We start from the raw sequence: 22,068 nt of genomic DNA, 5'->3' as shown, positions 1-22,068 counted from the left end.
CCCTGGCTGCCTGGACAACCTCTCTATATTCCTGCCAGGCTACAGCCCCTGCTTCCACCCTCTGCAGGCTTCCTTTTAGTGTCTGAGTTTGTCCAGGAGCTCCTTGTCCATCCACACAGGCCTCCTGGCATTTTTGCCCAGCTTCCTCTCTGTTGGGATGCATCACTCCTGAGCCTGGAGTAGGTGATCCTTGAATATCAACCATCTTTCTTGGGCCCTTCTTCCCTCCAGGGCAGCAAGTTTGCTCTACACCCTCCTCACTGCCCTAAGGATCTTGAACTCCACCATTTCATGATCCCTGCAGCCAAGGCTGCCCTCAAGCTTCACATTCTCCATCAGCCCCTCCCTATTTGTGAGCACAAGGTTCACCATAGCTCCTCTCCTCCCTGGCTCCTCTATGAAACTGATTTATTGTCTGGAATTCCTTTGTTCTGCCAGCCATTCCAGCCACAAAATGTAACAGCACAGGCTTTCCTTTGCAACAGCCGACAGAAGGGGATCCTCTGGATTTACCAAGCAGAGTATCTGTTAACAGAGTAAGTCCCTGAAGATGCCAGAAAGCATCCATGAGCTACCCTTGTATTCCAAAATCTTCCACCAAAGCCTTCCTCATCCACCAACAGTAGATTTTACAGAGGTCCTTTGAATCCACATCCATCTTCAGACACCAATCTTCCCCAAAATCTTTACCACTGCTTCATAAAAAGCATGTTAAAGAGGATTCCTGCAACTAGCCCTCTTCTCTCAGGAATGGTCACATAGATAAGGAACAGGAGACTTACAGGACCTGGTAAACACAGAGGAAATACTACAAACAACCCTTTTAAGACCCACTGGAACTAGTCCTTAATAACATAGAAAATGCAACTTTCATACATCATCTGACCATAATGCTGTAAAGAAACACAGGAGTCCACAGGTATGGATCCAATTTGATTCTGCATGTTGATTAACAGTTAATTGCAATGTCTGATGTTTCTTACACAGGTTGGGACTGAAGAAACCCAATGGCATAATTAGATTTCCTAGGCATGTCCTGGATGTTGCTGCCTCTACCACAGCACCATGGTATGACACTGGAACATGCACTGTAATCACTCCTGAACAGGAGGTACTAAAACAGAAATAAACACATGCAAGCCACCCTCTTCCACCCAAATCATACACAATTAAATTCCATCCATCACAAATCCTTCCAGTGTCAGAAGACACACAATTGCATTAAAGGCGACGTGATGATGTCTGTTCGAGATGACTCCAAACAAGGCTGGGCATGGAAAAGCAATGGATTTTCTTGGAGGAACAAAGAACCAAATGAAGATGCCTCACCATAGTCCTCAGATTTAAACACTAATGCAGGCCAACTCCAGAGCATGAGCAGTCAGCCAAGACAGAGGACAGGTGCAGCAAGCTGTATGTTTTCCTATGGCCTCAGTGCTACTGCACCTCAACAGACTGTCTGTCACTTTTTGTCCTCGGTCACACACTGCCTCAAGCACATGCTTCCTTTGCACCTCTGGAGTAGTACAGGACAGTGGGAGTTTATCACAGATAGGCAGTTAAACATGCTGGAGATCAAGTCTGCAAATATAGGGAGAGCGGAAGGATCCCAGGTAAAGGTGTCCATTGTGCTCATGTGCCTCACTGACATAAGCTGCTGTCACTCCATTGGGATCATGGAAGCTTCTTTTGTAGGATCCTGTTTCACTGAGTTCAACAACAAGGCTATATTTGGGTACAAACTTCGTCACAGTTTCCTGACTCAGCAACTGAAAGGAAAGAAAAAAAAAAGAAAATTAACAAGAGGTTTTGTTCTGCACAATCAGATCTCAGACATTTATACAGGCAAAGACCACTCCACGCTCCTCAGAAGCAGCAGCTAAGAACATAAGCACACATTTTGAGTAAACACCATTACACAGGGTTAACACATTAATATCTGAAAAGCCAACTTTAGAAGAAACAAAAGGATCAGCAGAAGCTCACTGTACTCCAGAGCCAGGCTGAAAGGCTGCCCACGCAAGAGACAGCAGCTTGTTCTGGTGCAGCTGGTGCCAAGCTCCCCACAGCATCACTCAGTGCTCCTGCACTGCACCAGGAGAGACAGGGACAGCACAGAGCTTGTTCAGCTGGAATGGAATCCTAAACACTGCTTGCTGATTTCTATTTTTTTTGAGGACAGAAGTATTTTCAAGTCTTTGCATTGTTTAAAAAGCACCATGCTGTTTCTTTAGCCCTTAAAAAAAATACATTATTCTTGCTCATCCTAAAGCGGGGTGACACAACAACAGGCATATTGAACCAGAACAAAATGTCACCTAACGCCATCCACAACGTACACACTGTCTCCTAGGGTGCCTAGGACAGTCATGGGAACAGCTCACACTTCCCAAATGATCTTCAGACACCTGGCAATAAGCAGTTTAGGCACTTCAGGTGAAGTCTTCAAATATCCAAATGTAGATCCTGTGTTGCTGCATGGTTAGAGCAGACATAGTCTCTTTTTCTTTCCTAAGATCAAGATGGAAGGCAGCTTAAGAGATGTGTACCTGCTACTCAGAGAAGCAAATATTAGTTTTACTACCTAGGAATACATAGGGACTGTTCTACACGGGGAAAGCAATACAAGTTTTAATCACAGCATTTAATGTTTTTTTTAAATCTTGCTGTGAAGAGGAAGAAACAGGACAAACAAATATTTATCACTTCCATTCCTATACTAAAGGTGACTTCTTAAAAAAAATCTTTTTAATATTTTATATTTTTTTACCTTAAATATCATCCTTTTAATCCATGGTTTTTCAGATAAAAAGTCCAACAATGAAAATCCAGGATTGGGTCGCACAACTGCCATAGCTACCCAATATCCTCCAGAGCTGCTTAACCTGATATTGTCTGGAAGACCAGGCATATTCTCAACAAACATATCTGCTCCACCTTTCATCAGCCCAGACACATAATACCTGAAAGTAATAGATAGTAGGTTAGGACATATTAACTCAAGCAGTTGAAATAATTAAATAAGAGTCCCAAAATGAATTCATTAAAAAAAATACTTGTTTTTCCCATTATTTTGGTATGGGGAAATACAGCACTGCGACACACTTCTCCCCAGGAAAAAAGCCAGCTTACTCTACTATGCTCAAGGAGACCATGCTGAAAAGATTATGTAGCCCACATGTTTACAGTGAAATAAAAAAGTCAAGTATTGAGGAAGGTCACCTTCTTTGTCATTTGTAACTAGGCATAAACAAAGTGTATGGTTTCTTTTGTCATTCCACTCATTTAAACAATGCCTAAACAGATTAGTAATCATTCCAAAGTCATACTCACCTTCTGATTCTAGCCATGGTTGTCTCCTGCACCAGGACAAAGTCTTCTGCAGGAGAGAGCTGCACACCATTGGGAAACCTCAGCCCCACCATTAAAACTTTCACTTCTTTTGTCACTGTGTCATATTCAAGGAGGCTAAAAAAAAAGCATTTTGGAGTGAAGATGAATATTTATGCATCTGTGTTTTGTTCTTCAGGCATTCCATCTTTTCTCACAGGTACCTCACCTAAGTTAAGAAGGCAGAATAGCCAGGAAGCATTCATTTATGAACACAAGAGAAATAAAAAGCCACTTGAGACTGGAAGCATTCAAGAAGGATTTGGGCTCAGTGTAATGCTAACACCTTCTTTATAAAACAAATGTCCCATCCAAGTCCTCTTGCAGGAAAAAGAGGAATCTCATCTATTTTGCTGCAGGTCTCATTAGCAACATCCACACACTCCCTCACCCTCTCCTGACCAGAGCAGTGTTTGCAGAGGTGGGTTTGTAAAGACAAAAAATGTGAAGACCAAGGAAATTATGAAGTCCACTCCTACAACTGAGCTTACAGCTAGTTAAGTGCCTTGGGAAGGAGATACTTGCCGCCCATCATCTGTGCCTTCCATAACCAGGAACAAGTAGTCTCTTCTTTGCCATTTACTGCTGGAGTCAGTGAAGAAGATTTTCCTCCCATCCCTGGTCACTGTAAGATCATTTACAAATGACAATTTCTGGCCTTCTATCAGTGTTTTGGTTGACACAAGCATTTTTGTTTCACCTGGTTACATAAAGAAGAAGAGAAAAAGATACAAAATGCATTTCACTTTGTGTAGATTTGGGTTACAGGAAAGTGAAGAGCTTTTCACTAGCACAGTGAGATCAAGGCAGAAACAAACACAGCAAACATGAGAAAAAGTTTTATGTAACAATCTTTTTCCTTTCCTTTTATGAAAACTGAAACAGCTACAACAGAGCTCAATTCATGGACCCTGAGGTACCATTTTTAACAACTAAAACCATGTAACACCAGAAGATAAATCACTGGTAGGTCTGATGCAGGCAGCCAGATACAGAGAGGAAGTGATTGCTACAGGAAAATAAATATCAAGTTCTTGCATGACTCATTTCATCCAGACAACTCCAAATCACTTTATAAAGAAGACAGGCATTGTTTTGCCTGCAGCATCTGGCAAAACTGCAAATGAAGCCCAAATTTGTCACTGGAAAAGAACTTCTGAGCAGAAAAGTCATACCTGTACCAGGATCAACTTCATAGAGTCCATAATAAGCATCTGCCACAAACAGGGTGTTATTTGGCCCCACTCTCATGCCAAGTGGTCTTCCACACGTTGGCTCGTCTTCACGGCCTCCTGAGGAAACAATTTTAAAATGGTTTTCCAAATAGAAATACATACAAGGCATTCAGGCTACCTACACAGGTGTGTTGGGTCTGGCTGAGGTGAAGAGCCCTCCCAGTGCTGTGCTTTGCACAGGCAGCTAAAAAGGTGTTTTGGCTACTGCTGAGCAGGGCTGGCAGAGCATCAAAACTGCCCCCTCCAGCAGGCTGGGGGTGGGCAAGATCCTGGGAGAGGACATAGCTAGGACAGCTGGCCCAAACTGACCAAAGGGATATCCTATACCATACAGTGTCAGCTCAGATGTCAAAGCTAAAAAAAAAAAAAAAAAGAGGAGGAAGGGGAGGCATTAATTATTTACATTTGTCTTCCAAAACATACTCTGCATGTGCTGGAGCCCTGCTTCCTGGGAAGCAGTCAGGCATCACTGGCTGATGGGAAGTAGAGAATAAAATATTTGAGGGGTTTTTGGTTTGGTTTTTGGGGCTTTTTTTTTTGCTGGCATGTGTCACCTTTGCTTCAAACTGTGGCTTATAAAACCTCTATGGCATACACATGGCACATCTATTTATTAAAGAAATTATTCCTATTTTACTAGGTGGGAGTGAAGCAGATATATCCATGCCATGTTTTTATCAGTCCAGAGATAATCATAGAATTTGCCAGGCCAGTAACTAACTAACAACTGGAAAGTAGGAGTAAATATCAAAAACTGGATTTAACAAAATGCTTCCTCCCAGAAAGAATCAGTTTTACTGCAGGTTTGTGGGCTGGGGTTTTTGGGGGGGTTTATTTGTTTGGTTGGTTTGGTTTTGGTTTTTTGTTTGTTTGATTTGTGGTTTTTTAATTAATTTTTCATTGAAGGCCCTTTTCTTTTTCTGGAACAATTCAACATTGTCATGAAACAGCTGATTTTTCAAGACGCAGACACTGATGACTTCTATATGAGGAGGAAGGGGAATTCTGCAAATCTGAAGGATTTAGATAAATTCAACGAGATATTTGAGTGCCAAAGAGCTAAGAACTTCAGAGCATCAGCAGTTTGAAAACTTAGCAAGAGAAATTTCTGGAGAAAGCAACAGGCTACAGCCTTTCCACTTCAATTCAAGCCTCCCCAATTCAAGGAGCACAGAAGCCCAGGCTCCCCATTACCACTTTGGCCCCAAAGAAACAGGGCAGCCCAACTTTCCCACCTCTCCCAAGCTGTTCTAGTCCAATTGGAACTGAGCAGGGGAAAGGTGATTCTTCACCCCCACCCCACCCACATTCATGCCATTAAGCAATAGCTGCAAATCCAGGTCCCCATCAGCTGTCCTACCAAAGCCATCCTACCTGTCAGGCAGCCAGGAGAGTGCTGCCAAATCAGTCCAGAGTCTAACCATGTGAACATCCACATAAAATCACATGGATAAAATGATTAACATGTCAGTGAGAGCTAACAGGGACAGCAACAAACGCCAGCCAGGCTTCTCCCACTGCCCAGGCACTACTGAGATGGACAACATTAAGCTTCCCGTGGAGATCATTCTGTAATTAACAAGCTGCTGCCAGTTTTTCTCACTCAGTTCCGAAAAGCTCATTAAATAAACCAAGTAAGTCGTTCAGAAAGTTATTTCTTGTAGAATTCAACAAGATATTGTTGAATTATACAAGTTAAACTCTATTCTCTCAATTCTGAATTCTCAGTTTAGCAGTGAGAAAACAAAAATGCCATGACCAGTGCAGGATCTCTGCTAAAGCAAGTGCAGCCACAACTCTCACTGTACTTACAAACAGAGGAAGGGAAATAGGTACAACAAAATGCAAGGCAAAATTCTGTAGATGGGGAAGGTAATATTTATTTTATAGAACCTCCAAGTAAGCTGGTATCTTTCTGTCCTGGGTAACCCAAAAAATGTGTATTGCATTCCATACCTCCCCTACACCAACCTACCCAAGATGACCACTGTCCCTTTAGAAGCCAGAGGCTGGAAGCAGAACTGGGGTGTTTTACCCCAGGCTTTTGGAGGCAGCTGGTCTGGAGTCCCTTTAAAACAGAGGGAACAGGCACACGGAGCTCCTCTGTTCTCCCCAGGGCTTTGGAGCAGAGGCCCCTGCTTTTTTCAGCCAGGCTGCCAAGAAAGCTGCCTGGGGCAGATTCTCTGAGTCAAGGCAGTGTGAGGCAACCTGGCAGGTTTGTTTATCTCCCAGCTTTGGAGAATTCTGTAACATCTTTTTGGCTGCTCTTGCCAGAGGCAGCCCCATTTCTGGGCTGGGGAGGACATTTTCTTCAGACCTTTTTTTGCTGCTGCCACCCAGGACAACTCTGCCAGCACCACCCCCTCTCTCCAGAAGTCCCAGCCACTGCCCCAGTTCCAGCTGCCACTGTCAGGAGAGCTCCCATTGGGTGGTGTGGAGCAGATGGATTGGCAGCATTTGACTATTTTTGGACAGGAACAGTTCTCCAGGATTTTTCTGTTTTGTTCTTGTTCCCCGTTGGCTGCTGTTTGGGGGATGAGGGGCTCCTGTTATCACGGAGACTCAGTTGCTGTGTTGGTTTTTCCTTTGTTCTCTCCACCACAAAGGATTCAGCACCTTTGTATCTACTGGTTATTACTGTTACCTTGGTTCTTGCTGTTTTATTTTTTAGTAAACTCCTGTTTTTTCACTTGTTTCTTCTCATAATCATCTCTTCTTTTTGGTAAAAGGGAAAGGGTTAAAAATACAAGGAGTATCCACCCAATATAATTGTCTTAAACCAAGACACTTTCCTACCCACACATTAGCTCAGAGTTCATTCACTCATACTTGTTTAGGAGTCCTCAGTTTTTATGACATGGCTCTTCACCTCAGAATCTTGGTGACTTCAGCTTCCATAAATATTAGGCCAGGTTGCTGCTGATTTTTTTTTTCTTAAGATAGATGGTTTTTTTAGATGGACTAACAGGAAAAGTAATGTTATTTGTGATGCACTTCAACCTTGTCTTCCTCCCAATGTTAAGATGCAGAATCTTCTACCCACAATCATCCATGTTGAAGGCCTTGCAGTCATGACACAAAAAACCCTTACATCCTTAAATTTTACTGCTGGAAATTGTGTGCTTTGTTATCAAGATCACCCACTCCCATTCTTTTGGCCCTCTGTTCTACTCTTCCTTCCAATTTACATATTTTTGCCCATACTTCACTGATACAAATAGCTTAATATTTCTGCTACAAAATTCTACAGAGCAAGACATGTACTTGCACAAGCAAACCAGACTGAACATAGTTTAACCAACATATGCCCTTGACCCAGATGTTTTCAGGCATACTATGTTCAGGAGCTGTCACTCACCACAAGGACCGTGGCCAATTCTGGCTATTGTTTGTATTTCCCCATCTTCAATTTTGACAATCTTCCCATCAGCTGTCCCAGTAAACAGAACATCTGCAAAAACAACCAGTGTGATTAACTTGATCACAAAACCATACTGGTAAACATTGTTCTACTAGCATGAAGTCAGGAATAAGGAAACTTCAACATTTATTCACAGGAAACTTATTCCCAGTCAGGTTGATTATTTCACTCATAGGTCAGCTGTCCCTTGCAGGAAGGTTTCCTTAAAGAGTTTCCAATGAGACTGATGAAGCCAGGCAACGTAAAAAATCCTTAGCTTCAGGTAATCCTTTTAGCACATTGTTAACAGATATGGGTAAAAAAGTGTAATCTGAGGAAGGAATTTACAGTAGCTTCTTACTGGGCAATATAAATTAGTAAAATATTTTTAAGAATTTATTAGAAGACATAGTAGAAGGAAATTAAATTATATGGCTACTGAGCACCTCTTGCACCGAAGGATTCTTCAGTAAGGGTTGAAAGTAGTTCCTAGCCTTACCCCTCCTTCAGGAGGCACAGGAAACAACCCCTGCACAATGCTGGGTTCCTACTAAGAGGATGTCATGACATTAGAAGGACAGATAACTCATTAAGAAAGTGCTCAGAGGTGGCATGAGTTTGTGACTTGGGGAGAACCCACCTGCCATGAGAGAGGAGTACAGGATGGCACCTGGGTTGGTTAGATTTCTTGCAACTCAAAAATAGGAAGGATTCAAGCTTTAAGAGTTATGACTACAGAATATGAAGGAGTTGTGAATATGGGATAAGATATTGTGCAACAGCATTGAAATGTAAATATGCTATTTACTAATTTGAGATTTTTTCTGTCATACAAGCAAAGATGAACATCACCTCTGAGAAATTCAGCTCCCTCAGAGGCAATGAGCTTTTAAATAGAAGATGGTAGCTTCTAACATTAATTCCCAGTTAAGAGCTAGCCAAATGAAAAACGGGACCACATCCTCAAAAAGTAAGTAGCCCCTGACTACAGTGCTCGTGCTTTCAGCCCTGGAAGACATGGATTTTTAATCTGGCAACAAGATTTGTTTTGAACTCATGACAGAGGAGAAAAGCAGTGTACAGAACCCAGGTTTTGTTGCATAATGCAAGTACTTTAACAGAAACCTGTCCATTCAAAATAACTTCCAGAGTTTGTTCTTTAGGAAGTCTACTGCCGAACAAACTCTCCCCAGTGGAACAACATTTAAAGAGCCTTATTTAAAAGCTGATTTTGTCAGTGCTTACCCCCAATATTGACAATGGACTCTGGTCCAACCAGCTGGTTTTCCCACAGCCGTTCAGCTTTTCGTAACTTGGTGTTGGGCTCTAAAACACCCGTCAGGAGGGGAGGCTCCTTCAAGCTACAAAACAGGAGGACCTCGTGATCCTTTGCACAAAATGCAAATATTCTTGAGCAACATACTTGATCTTTTTTTTCCTCTAGTTTGCCAACTGCTGCAAGCCTGAGTTATCCTTTACACAAAGCATATTTCAAAAAGTGTTGCAGTAGCTGGAGCACTTGGCCTTTAGTGAAAATGCAGTTCTCGTCTCACAGAAGGCAAGAGTGCACGTGTGTAATCACAAGCTGCACTGACATCTTCAGCAGCAGAAAATAACTTTCTAGATTAATGGCCAAAGAAAGTAATTCAGCTCCTTCAATGATCAGTTGCAACACACAACTGCGCAAGATGTCTCAGAAACAGGCTGGGTGTTGGTAATATTGCAATCATTCCCCAATTTCGCAATCCAGATAGAACCACTTTAAACTGTTAACTCTTGTTTACTGAAACAAAACAACAGAACACACAGGAGAAGTTATGCTTCCAGAACATTTACTTCAAAACAAAACAACAGTTTACCTTATGGGCTGAGGGTCTATAGGACAATCCAGGAGAACAGTCACTCCAAGCAGTGGCACAGCCACGGATACAGCCAGAGTCAGGAAGGTAACACGGAACACCTTGCTGCTGTAAGTACTGCCAAACCAGACAAGAAATAGGATTAACACTGTTTTCAGATACAACAGTCCTTAAAAATTCTGTAGTAGCCTCTTTTCTTCAAAAAAGGAAACTAATAATTTTGCCCAACAACCATCCTGACCTTCAAGGTCCATTTTGAACATATTAGGATAAGAGAAACATATTAGGATAAGAGAAAGGTTTCAGTATACTGTCATCATATGAGGCTGAATGTTGTCAAGTGCAGGTTTCATTCATTGCTACAAGTTACAGCTGACTAAAAAGCAAACAAGCAAACAAAACAGCCCCCAAAAAACTCCAACCAACCAAACAAAAAAAACAACCTTGAGAAACAGGGGAAAATGAGGTTGTTTGTTTTTTTTATAACTTGATCTTCAGTTTGGTAATGGTTTCCATCCCAGCACAAGTTTTGAATGAAAAGCTCCACGAAAATAACAAACATAGAGGAAGTTAAATGAATGGCTGCTTAACTTAGTGAGCACTGGTTTGAAACTCAAGCCCCAGCACACAAAAGAAATTAAGTATCTTCTGTTTATCCATCAAAACAAACAACAAAAATAATGTTAAAAGTTCTTCCACAGGAGAAAACCAGGTTTTGTTCTCCACAAGTTTTAGAGGAATTAATCAACTCAACAAATCCAAACGTTGAACCAGAAAAGTAGCTGTTACAATTTTAGCTGTTCTGAACCCTTTGCTGGCCCAGCCAGGCAGTCTCCTTGCAGGATTAGTGAAATACAGACAAACAGTGCCTGGTGGCTCTGCACTAATCCTTGGACCACTTCCACTGTTCTGTCCTTCATTAGCCAATCATCCAGACAGTCAGAAATATGAACTCCTGCCCAGAGCACAAACATCCCAACTGGGGAGCTAAATACGTAGTACTGGTATCAGCATCAAGGTAACCTTTGGGATTATCAGCAAGAACAGAACCAGGCATTTGGATTTAGGCAGGATTTAAGCACTTCCAGCTTTAACAGCAGATATCTGGAGGAAGCAAAAACCTCCCAGCCTGAGTCCCCTTGGATCTGGAATCGAGAGCAGGGGGTAAAGATACAAGGCAATCCCCAAGTTTACAAAAAGACTTCAGCCTTTGGCCTTGTCTTTGCTCTGTCCTCCAAGAGATGAAAGCTCAACAATATAAAAGTACTGTCAGCAGACACCTGAGCATCTCTGTGACAGCTGAGAACATCTCACACAAAAGGAGCTGGGAAGGAATGGGAACAGAATGAGAACTCACCTCCCAAAGCCAACTTAATTAAAGCTCCTAAAAGCATGATTTAAGTAAAGGTCACATTTCTGATCCTCAATCAAACTTGCAAGGAACTGACAATAAAGAAAAAAGGCAGGAAGAATAAGGTGACAAGCAAACTCTCACTTCAAGCCTGCAAACTGCAAGACCTAGTTTAGGCACTGCTGAAACCACAAGAATTTAAATAAAACCCAAAAGCTTTAGAAAAAAAATAACTAAAAAGTCATCTACTCAGAATCCTTATCAAACTACACAATATAGAATACTGACAACTGTAAGTCACTGGAAAGAATCACTCAGGTAAAGGTTCACCAACAGTGAAACACAAAACCTCAGTCAATTGTGTCTCTGATAATTAATCCCACATGGCATGCAGCCACAAATCTCAATAAAGCAACTTACCAGGACTCCAGCTGTAATTGCAGCAATTTAGTTGTTACTGTGAACTAAAAAGATAAGCCATTAAACCGGCTCTTGAAGACAACAGTAGGCTGGCAAGATGCTACTATGGGTCACCATAGCCAGGAGGCCAGGCTGTCTCACCCCCTTGGCAGAAGAGCTGCTGGGCTAGAGAGAAAAGCAACTGTCCTCAGGAGTTTCTGCCATGGCTACCAGCCAGAAAAAGGCCAGGCCCAGGAAGTTCCTCCACTGTTTTCATGCAGGACAGCCCCTATGAATACTCTGGGTCAGTGATAGAGCCCTGGAAATTCTCCTTGAGAAGTCTCTCAAGCTCTGAGATGCTGATGCTCTCCTCCAAAAACAGGGACTGAGTGCCAGCCGTCAGACACACTCTTTCATTCTGATGACCCCAAAGGGCAGAGATAAGAATCTGCAAAGTGCTCAGATCAGAAGAGACCTACTAGATGGTGAATAAAAGTGTTACAAGTCATCCGCTGCCTTATGCAATGAAAGGCAAAGCAAACACTACCCCTTCCTTATTACAGCTATTGCCTTTAATCTTTTTTTTTTTAACTCAGCCACAAACAAAGAGACTGTTTATAAGGTCAGACACATGAAGAGCAGCCGACAAACTGCAGATTACGCTTTAAACTGTTACCAAAACAAAAACAGACTAACCATAATTACACAGCACTTCATCACACCCACAATAAACCTGTACAAGCCACAACGGGATAACTGTTACTTCTCGCCGGGCATAACATAAATAGGACTTAAACAGACCTATATTAAGAAAGACAAAATAAATAAATAGAATAGCTATTTTTTTGTTGTTGTAAGAGCTGCAGGAGCACCGGGGGCTGACAGCCGCGGGCGAGCCGGGCAAGCGCGGCCTCTGCCTCCCAGCCCTGCCGGCACTCCGAGCCCGACCCGCCGGGCGGGCGGAGCCTGCGGCCTCCAGCGCCCCTCAGGGCAGCGCTGCCCGAGCCGGGCCCACGCTCGGCCCTGCAGCCGCACCGTCACCGCGGCCGCTCCGCCCGGCGCCCACCTGCCCTCCTTGGCCTCCTGCGCCGGGCTGTCCTCGGTGATGACCTGCGGGCGGAGCGGCCGCCGCTGCCGCAGCCCCTCCGCCTCATTCATCCCGATCCGATGGCGATGCCGATCCCGATCCCGCTCCCGGTCCCGCTCCCGGTCCCGGTGCCGATGCCGATCCCGATCCCGGGGCCGCCGCCGCGCTCAGGACCCGCGGCCACGCCCCTCGGTGAGACCACGCCCCTCGACACCAGGCCACGCCCATGTGCCAAGCCATGTCCGTGTCCCAGACCACGCCCCTCAGCACACGCCACGCCCACGCTCCAGGCCACGCCCGTAACCTAGGCCACGCCCCTCAACGCCAGGCCACGCCCATCCACACAGACCACGCCTATATATTTAGGCCACGCCCACACCCTCGCCCCATTCGGGCCCCGATCCCGATCCCGATGATCCCGATCCCGATCCCGATCCCGATCCCGATCCCGATCCCGATCCCGACGATGATCCCGATCCCGATGATCCCGATCCCGATCCCGATGATCCCGATCCCGATGATCCCGATCCCGACGATGATCCCGATCCCGATGATCCCGATCCCGATCCCGACGATGATCCCGATCCTGCATTGGGCAGTGGCGAGAGCAGCCCTGCAGCCAGCGGGATCGCAGAAAACCTCTACAGAAACACTTGATCGTGATACTCGCCATGCCTGTGCTAGAAATTAATTCCTGCCATAAGAAAGTGTTGGGGTTTTTGTCGTTTGGATGCATCGCCATACGTGTAGGGTTGCTCTCATTCATTCACTGGGCCTCAGTTACAGAGATTTTTTGGGATTACTGGTTTTGGATGCATATATGAGCTTTTTTAAGATATATCAGTGGCAGAAGAAACTTACACAGAACAGTGTTTGCTCTCACTTTTTCTTTTTAACTACCATAGAAGGCGCTGCCAAATTTCCTCTCTAATATGAAAACATCTTAGGAAAAAAAAAAAATCTTTTATTCGCTGTCACCATAGTCAAGTTATCTGGTTTTCTTTTTCCTGCTTGGAGACCAGATTCAGCTGCAGACTAAGGAAGCACCTTTCTTTGAGTGCCATGACTGACAGCAAGCAGGGCAATCACCTTCTGCAAGGAGTCACCAGTGTGTTCCCTGTTCCCTGCCAGGCCAACAGCCGGGAGATGGGAATGTGGAGATGGGGATGTGCTCTGTCAGATTTTGAAAACAACTGTTGAACCTCCTGCACATCGTCAAGTAGAAAAGGCAAACTCCAGTGTGGGAAGAGCTGCCCTTCCTGGCTGTCCCCATGCTGGTCAGTGTGGGACACAGGGTTCCAATCTGCAGCAGTTTGCAGGTGGTGTTCTAAAATGGACTGAAGTGGGGGGACAATTTAACTTCTCATCCTGTGCACTGGGAGATGCTATTGCTGCTCTGGTTTTATCTGTTCAAGTTTTATCTGTTGCCCCACAAGGTTGTTGAAATGTCATTCGGAGTCCTTGTCTTTCAGCAATGGAACTTGACTAAGGATAACTTCAGCTTGTTTAAATGCTGAATTTTATGTGAATTTGATTTTGAAATGACTGCTTCCAATACAAACAAGCCTATGAAGTCAAATAAAAGTTTTTCTTAAAATTAAATTGCGCATTTTTTGTCCAATTCATGGTGGTGTCTGATAAAAAATTGCACTGATTTTTCCTATTAAGTAGAGGTGCAAATTTGCTGAAGTCCCTTTTGTATAATTTTGCTTACAGAGAGTTCCTTAACACAGTTAATAAAAATGTTTGCTTAAATTACATTTACCACATCTCACAAAAACCATATCAGAAGCACAGTTATGTTTCTTGTGGAGTGGAAGCTGTTTTGGGGAGTGACTGTAAAACCTCCCCAGTGTGTGAATGGAGAACATATTGCAGTGTTTGTATATACATGTTTTCTGCCAGGAAAGTTCCTTAAAATTAGAAAAAAATACTTTGATACTGCTTTTAAATTTTTAATATTTCAGAAAATCTTAACCAGTGGATTTTTTTAGAGGTTATGTTTCCAACCATCTGTTCTACCTTTTTGCATATAACAATGAAAGCCATAACAATGTCATGGAATATCATGAAGGAAATATTTTTTGCCCCATCATGGGAGTGAGGAAAGATTTTGAAGCAAAACTTGAAATTGCCAAGCTGGATTTGTGCTCCAGCTGTGGTTTTTGGGGTTGTGTGTAGTTATGTTCCCATTATGTCAATATATCATCCATCTTTCTCCTCACAACACCATCCGGTGCTGTACCCAAATGTTTTAAGTGATTTCCAACTGTACCTGAGGCAGTTTGTTCCCCTGCCGTCTGAACCGGGACAGGGAAAGACACGATCCGTGTGCTGTCACGGGCAGAAGGATTTGAGCTAAACCTTCTCATCTTTCCCAGTATTGCAGATCCAATTGCAGACGCTTGGTGGAGCAGGATATTTACAAGTTGCTTGTTGCTGCTCACTGTTCGTTCTGCGTGTGCATTAGGAACGCCTGGTGGAAAAGCATATTTTTTTCACTTATTTCTCTCCACAAAAGATTGTAGGAGGGCAATGGTTCAGGTGTTCATGTACCCTTCAGTTCCCTCCTCACCCAGGGCCACAGAAAGGAAAGCTGTACATGCAGTAGTGCCTTGAAGAACAGCTGCTGGATCCTAAATCCATCCTGGGCACCTGTGTGCAATGCATATGAAGATGACTTGCAATTGAAAATGAGGGGTTTTGAGGCAATAATATTTCCCCTGTAAAACACGGCCTGTGGAACACACAGGTGTGGAGAAAATGTCACTCCACACAAAAGCAGTACAAAATGTCTTTGCAGATGTTCAGAAGTATTTAACAGTGATACAAAGGGTGAGAAATACAACTGATCATATATTCACCAGTGGGAACATGGACCAACATACAAACAGGGAAGGATACATACAGCACCCTGTTCCTTCTACATAACCAGATGTTCACATAACCAGTGCGTCTGAAGATCCCTGAGGCCTGGACTGTGCACGTATGAGCTTTTCTGCTCTTCCTAGGACAACATGCTCAGAAGTCTTCCCTATGGTGCTTGTATTCCCTGCTGGAGTGTATTGCTAGGTTTAGTCAGCCTGACTAAGGATCTTCTTTCTCCCATATTTCAAAAGAATTTCTGTATTACTCCTGTATTTCAAAGGAATTCATGTATTTCTGTATTACAGAAAGAGAACCACCTAAACCTTAGAATCAGATGAAGTGAATTCCTGTGAGAAGTACTGTAGTACGTGGCAGATCCTTAGGAATATAGGTGGAAATGAATGAGCTGAGAAAGAGGGAAAGTTGAACACAAAGCGACATAAAATTTCAAGCCGTTTGCTTTTGGCAACACTGCTTTAGGAAAAAACACTAAGCCGTGCTGGAAGTGTAATAGAAAAGCCTTTGTACTGGCAAGAGAGATGATGTGCACTCAAAGTTCTTCAAATACAATGATGATGCGAAGACCCAATGCAGAACTATTTCATGCTCTTGCCAAGTCCTGAATTTATAATTTTACCAAGACTTTGAAGGCAAACTGATACAGTAGACAGAAGATGGACATTAGAGTCATGCAGCAATTTCTGCATGTGTTTATATCTGCTTAACAAAGCCTTCAGGGGATGGAATTTTGCCCAGCCAGAAATTCCAAAATCCTACCAAAGGAAAGGCTGACACAGCTGCGCTTGTTCAGCCTGGATTGGAGACTTTGGCTTAGGCTTGACCTAAGCACTTCCAGTACCTGAAGGGAACTCACGAGAAAGCCACTTTGTACAAGGGCAGGCAGGGACAGGACAAAGGAGAATGGATACAAACTGAAAGACAGTATTTTCAGATGAGATATTCAGGAAAATAGACTTTCCCCAAACAGGTTTCCCAGAAAAGGTGTGGATGCCCCATCCCTGACAGTGTTCAAGGCCGTGCTGGATGGAGCTCTAGACAAACCGCTCTAGTGCAAGGGGTCTCTAGCCCCAGCAGGGGAGTTACAACGACGTGATCCTTCAGGTCTCTTCCAAGCCAAACCACTGCATGACTCCAGCCTTCTGGGATACTTCCCAACCCCAGTCTCTGGAAGAACAAGAAGTCTGACCAAGTTCCACCTTGTAGATTCTGTCTTTTGGAATCCTGCAACTTTCTAAACAGAGGATAAAAAGAGATTACATTACTGACACTATTTCCCTTTTCTAGTTGAAAATTAAATGTTCCACTCCTGTCCACGCTGGCACAACTATTGGCAGAGGGAATTCTTCCCAATGAAATGCTTCACCTCACCCAAGGAAGAAGAAAGTTACAAGCCAACACTTTTACTTATTTCTATATTGATTTATTTGGCTATTTCTTTCACAGTTTTGTTTGGTTTTTCATTTGTTTGTTTGTTTCGTTCCGTTGGGCTCGCGGAGGGAACGGACGAACAGCAGCAGCAGCAGCAGCAGCGCTTCTCTCCATTGCTTTTTCGCTCGACTTTCCACTCTCTCTCCGTCCCCTTCGCCCTCTCGCACTCACTGCACTCCCGTCCCGTTCCTGTCTCCAGCTCTCCCGGCCGGGCTCATGCCGCCTCCCTCCGCCGGGCTCTCCCCGTACCGCCAGTGTCACCGCTGGCAGAGCCGCTCGCTCTGCTGCTGGCCGAGAAGCACCATCCTTTGGCTCCGCCAGGCGCGGCCCTGGTCCCGCCCCGGCCCCGTCCCCGGCCGAGGCACCTCCCGCGGCTCCTGCCGCGGCCCCAGCAGCGTGGCTGGCAGCTTCCCCGGTCCGAGCTCCGCCGCTCGTCAGCTCGGCCGCCGGAGCCCGGTCGGCTCGGGAAGCAGCAGCGCCCGGGGCAGCCAGGGGCAGAATGCGGCCGAGAGCACAGTGCCACCCGCAGGGCTGCGGGCGTGTGCCATGGGAATGCCGGGGTGCAACGTGCCACAGTGGATCCTCTTCGGCTGCAACCATGGCGAGCCAGCCACCATCTGCTCCCTGGGCATCCTGCACTTTCACCTGGTCTGCGGGCACCTTCCTTACCACACCAGTGAGGACATCATCCAGGGCCAGCTCTTCTTGCAGCCCTGGGTGTCTCAGGGTGGGGGTGGCACCTTCACGGCACGGAGGAAGAACAGGCTTGGGAGAGGCCAGGTGGCCCGTAAGCATCCTGCTCTTGCAGCTAGGGAGGGAGGTGGTTGATCTGCTGGGGTTAGCTGGAGGGGGTGGCACGTGTGCCTCTGTGCTGCTCTCCTCCGAAGGGGAGGATCGATGGGAACATTTGGGTGCAGCTCCAAGCACTCCTAGTGGGGCCTGGATGCTGTGGAATCTGGGACAGGATGGACAGGAGCCTTGTCCCGCTGACCAGCTTTTTCTGGTTTCTCTCCCCAGAGTGCCAGCACCTCATCAGGTTATGTTTATCCATGGAGCTCACAGACAGGCCATCGCTGGAAGATGTTTTTGAGCACTCTTGGCTGCAGGACCATTACCTGGCCCAGGAGACAGTAGAGATCCATCCCTCTGCACAGTAGGATTCAGCAGCTCAGCAAGTACCAGCTCCTCTCCTGACAGCAGGTCTCCAGAGGTGGGTACCAGGCTTCAGAGCATTGGGTGGCAGAAGGGCTTCTGGCAGAGGGCACACGAGCATCCTGCTCTTGCAGCTGCTAAAGAGGTTGCTCTGCCAGGGTTAAGTGGAGGAGGTGGAACATGGCCTGCTATGCTGCACTCCTCTGAAAGTGGAGAATTGCTCTGGAGGGTTGTGCTCACGTAATTAACTAAGACTAGTGTTAGGGTTAGGGCTAGGATTAGGGTTGAGAGATCTAAGGAGCCTCCAGCTGCAGGCACACTGCCGCTGGAAAGAGCCTCCCAAGGCCATTGTGAGAAGGCCCTAAGGTGGCTGCTCCGCCATCTTTTTTAACCTGCGAACACAGGCGTTTGGCTCAGGTAATTAACTACTCTACACCTATACTGCTACCCATGACATAGGCAGAAGCTGAAACTCAGTCTTCCTCACTTCCTAATGGACAAGACGCCCCACAGAGGATGTGTTTGTGGCACTTACAAATGATCCACTTGGAAGAAAATTCCTTCTCATCTGCTTGACTCTCGAACAGCTATGTACTTTCTACACAATGTTGTCTCTCATGTTCCCCATGCACATCCTGCTTTCACTCCTTTTCTACCTGAGCAAGGTGTCCACAAAGCAAGGAGCTGAATTATCCCTATCAGCTAATGGTAATTAAATATTCCCACTTATTATTCTCTACATCATACAGGAAAAAGTGTGCAGCAGTGATATCTCAGGATTTACATGAGCCATGCAGCTTATTGACATCCAAATGTTCTTCAACTTTGCATTATTTTGCAGTGGCAGTTTTCTGGCAATAACTCATTTCCGTGAGCTACTGTTTAGAGAAAAGGAGCAAAGCAAAACAGCAATTTGCATCATGCCTCATCCTGATCTCAAACTCCTTTGCCTTCCTTCGAAAGTTCAGAGAACTGAGAATGTCCCAGAACCTTGAGGGCATAGAAGGCCTGACACCTATGATGCAAAGCCAACCATCACCTGTATTTCCTTTACTGAAAATATGAATACAGAGATCATTGAAGACACCAGTTTTAGTCAAGGACAATAAATGTGTTTAAAGCAGGATTACAAACAAAATTCAATTAAAGGCTTAACATTAGACTGTACAAAACACACCTCTGGACTGATTGAACTTTCCCTTTACAAAACTGGAAGAATCATGGTCTGTGTCTCCAGTGGGGGAAAAAGCACCATGACCAGGTCTTACTGGCAAAACTAAGTGGGGAAACAAAAGCATATTGGCCCTTTACAATAAATGGCAACAGATAAAATTAACTCTGTATCTCTTTTAATGAAGCTACAAAGGCAATCTGACAAATAAGCCATACATCACTCAAGGACACACAACAGTTTAGAACAATTCAACAGCTCTGCTCTTCTAAATGAAGCAATTGCCCACAAGTTTGTCCCATGATCACACTGATGTTTGACTCCTTCACTGTTTAGTGAAGATCAGCTCATCTAAAGAGCCTTACAGACCTGGAGTCCTTCAGAAACTTCATCCTTCCTGGCATTTCAGGCACTGATGAAAACAATGCCAGTTCTGTGGGCTGAATCCCTCCCTGAGCCACAAGCCTGCTGCATGTGAAGTAGAAAGCACTGTCACCACACACCAGTGCTGTTGTTGATGAAAATGCAAAGCTCAACTCAAGCCTGCAGTGAAGAGGCAACTGCTGCAGTTAGCAGAGACAGTGGGTGGAAAGAAGAAATGGGGACTTCTCTGGACGGAAAACTTAAACTCTGGAAGGAAAATGTAAAATTCCAATTTTAATCTAAAGCTTTCTGTGAGTAGCCTACTCAGTAACGCACAGTATCCTTCTTTTCATGAGAAGTGCTCTTTCCAAGCCCTGCCTAGCTCTGCTTTTACCAGCTTCACGGTGCTATTACATAGGCTGGACACAGGCTGTCAGCTCCAAGAGCCAATGCTGGGACACATGCAGAAGTGCAGTTTTACCAAGAGACAGGCTGCCCAGCACAAGTTGTGTCCACTGCAGAACACCATGTGGGCAGCACAGGAGCATTTATTGTGCTTTGCAGCTTCCTGTGAGCCTGGAGCCTCCCTGGCAGCCATGGTCCCTAAGGCCATGCAAGCTGAGACAACAGGGATGCAGGTGGGGGAGTGCACCCATTTCTCATTTTCCCTGAGCACAGGAATTGCATGACAAATGTCTCAATGCCCCAAGGCACAGTGCTCCTCACACGGTGTTTGTGAGGCAGTTCAGATGAATTAAACCATGGGTCTGTCACCACTGGGCAACACACATGGGGATTTCAGGTCAATAAGACAAGGAAATTCTTTGTCCGTCATATAAGAAATGTTTCCTTGACTAAAAGGAAAAGGTGTAATCTTGTTCAAAAGCAATTTTTCTTCCTCCACACTGTTATTTCAGACTGTGTGGAGACAACTTGTTTAAACAAGGGAGTCTGCTTTTTCTGTCAAAAACATTAACTCTTGTCTGCTTCCCACCTGAAAATTACTTAAGGAAGTGGGTTGGTTTTTTTTCTTTTGCAATGGCAATAAAGTAGTGTCTATCTCCTAAAATATTAACATCCTGTCAAGTCTATCAAACCTTCAAACCTTCTGGTCTTCAATTTCCCAGGAAGTCCACAAGGTGTCTACTTACCTTATGTAAAAATGGATTTCAGTCAGGGATACTTAACAAAGCATTGCATTCCTTACTGTATTACTCAGTCCCGAAAGGCATTAAAAATATTTTTTTAAAAAAACAAACAAATGCAGCTGGGATGTAAGACAACACACCTGTCTTTGAGAACACATCATACTTCAAGCAGCCTGCTTCCCACTGGGGTACCACAATCTCTGTTGGCCAAAAAAACTCATCACTCCTTTCCCAGTCCTACAGATCACATACCCATTTCCCTCCTGCCTTTCCTGCCTCCAGTTAGGTGCACAAATTGTCTTTCCAGTACATGGTCCCACTGGAAAAAGCAGTGTTGCTCCAATTAAATTCAGGAATAAATAACCTCAACTAGCAAATTCCTCTGTACAGCCCAAATATAAGGAGTGCTTCAATTGGAATGTGTTCATGATAAAATGAGTCCAGAAATAAAACACTGACTATGTTAACTGTGATTTTGACAACATGGGAAAGACAAAGGCTATTATTCCCTGCTATTCTGAGGCTGCTGGTCTGGAATGCCGCTATTGCTTTCCACAAGGCATCTCAGAGGCACCTTTTTTAGTGGACTGCAGTTTGTGGGTACCCACATGGCACTTAACTCTTTGGAAAATCAACATGGCAGCAATGCACTGAATGCAGGAAGTCCAGTCGTGGACTTTGTGGCTCCTTTTTGTAGCTAGAAGTGCTGGTGCTGGGTCACCTAGATGGGACATGAAGGGTCACAGTCTCACCATCTCTGGGATGTCCCAGGACACATGGTGGTAGGAACAAATCCATATGAGTAATGCCAAAGGAGATACTAGAATAACTGGATAAAGTCAAGGAAGAGTTATCAGACTAGCCATGTCCTTCTCATTTCCATAATAAGGCATATGAAACATCTACTAGAATCCCCAGTATTGCTGAAAAGGCACCACAGTTGCAGTGAAATGCAGCTGCTTGGACTCAGATATCCAAGCTGAAGGAAAAACTGAAGAAGTGTTTTCCAGGGCTTCTTTTAAAACAGCAAGAAGGATTGTATAAAAAACATTTCCCTGTACAGTAACATTAAAATGAGGAATATTAGCATCTGTTTCTTGCTTCAGCTTGTGTTAAATTTCAGCATAGCTCATTGAAACCACCAATGGCTGCTCTACAACAGCCCTGAGAGCAAGGAAAAGGAGCTCACTGACTGT

The 22,068-nt window shown here is 44.6% G+C and overlaps 2 protein-coding genes across 4 annotated transcripts; one reads left to right on the top strand and one right to left on the bottom strand.

Moving 5' to 3' along the window:
- Positions 1 to 920: 920 nt before the first annotated feature.
- APMAP (adipocyte plasma membrane associated protein) lies at positions 921 to 12,886 on the bottom strand. 3 transcript variants are annotated; one of them, XR_014850666.1, is made up of 10 exons: positions 12,701 to 12,886; positions 9,885 to 10,001; positions 9,271 to 9,386; positions 7,984 to 8,076; positions 4,566 to 4,682; positions 3,916 to 4,090; positions 3,334 to 3,468; positions 2,771 to 2,963; positions 2,340 to 2,511; positions 1,629 to 1,769 (listed from the first exon to the last, which is right to left on the bottom strand). XR_014850666.1 is itself a non-coding variant. In XM_085054528.1 (10 exons), exons 1-9 carry the CDS (start codon positions 12,790 to 12,792, stop codon positions 2,446 to 2,448), a joined length of 1,104 nt encoding a protein of 367 aa, XP_084910654.1. In that variant the 5' UTR covers positions 12,793 to 12,886; the 3' UTR covers positions 1,631 to 1,769; positions 2,409 to 2,445. The 3 variants fall into 3 exon arrangements, 2 of the variants coding, with proteins under 2 accessions (XP_084910652.1, XP_084910654.1); XM_085054528.1 differs by having other exon boundaries at positions 1,631 to 1,769; positions 2,409 to 2,511; XM_085054526.1 differs by lacking the exon at positions 2,340 to 2,511 and having other exon boundaries at positions 921 to 1,769; positions 12,701 to 12,885.
- LOC146439081 (uncharacterized) lies at positions 12,802 to 18,243 on the top strand. Its single transcript, XM_085053958.1, has 3 exons — positions 12,802 to 12,913; positions 17,238 to 17,714; positions 18,056 to 18,243. The coding sequence occupies exons 1-3, from the start codon at positions 12,802 to 12,804 to the stop codon at positions 18,193 to 18,195; spliced, it is 729 nt and encodes a 242-aa protein (XP_084910084.1). The 3' UTR covers positions 18,196 to 18,243.
- The last annotated feature ends 3,825 nt before the right edge of the window (positions 18,244 to 22,068 follow it).

Source organism: Lichenostomus cassidix, chromosome 3, assembly GCF_008360975.1.
Source record: "Lichenostomus cassidix isolate B80296 chromosome 3, HeHo_3.0, whole genome shotgun sequence".
Taxonomy (NCBI): Eukaryota; Metazoa; Chordata; class Aves; order Passeriformes; family Meliphagidae; genus Lichenostomus; species Lichenostomus cassidix.
Note: the sequence above shows the minus strand (reverse complement) of the source record. Positions and strands in the feature narration are given on the sequence as shown.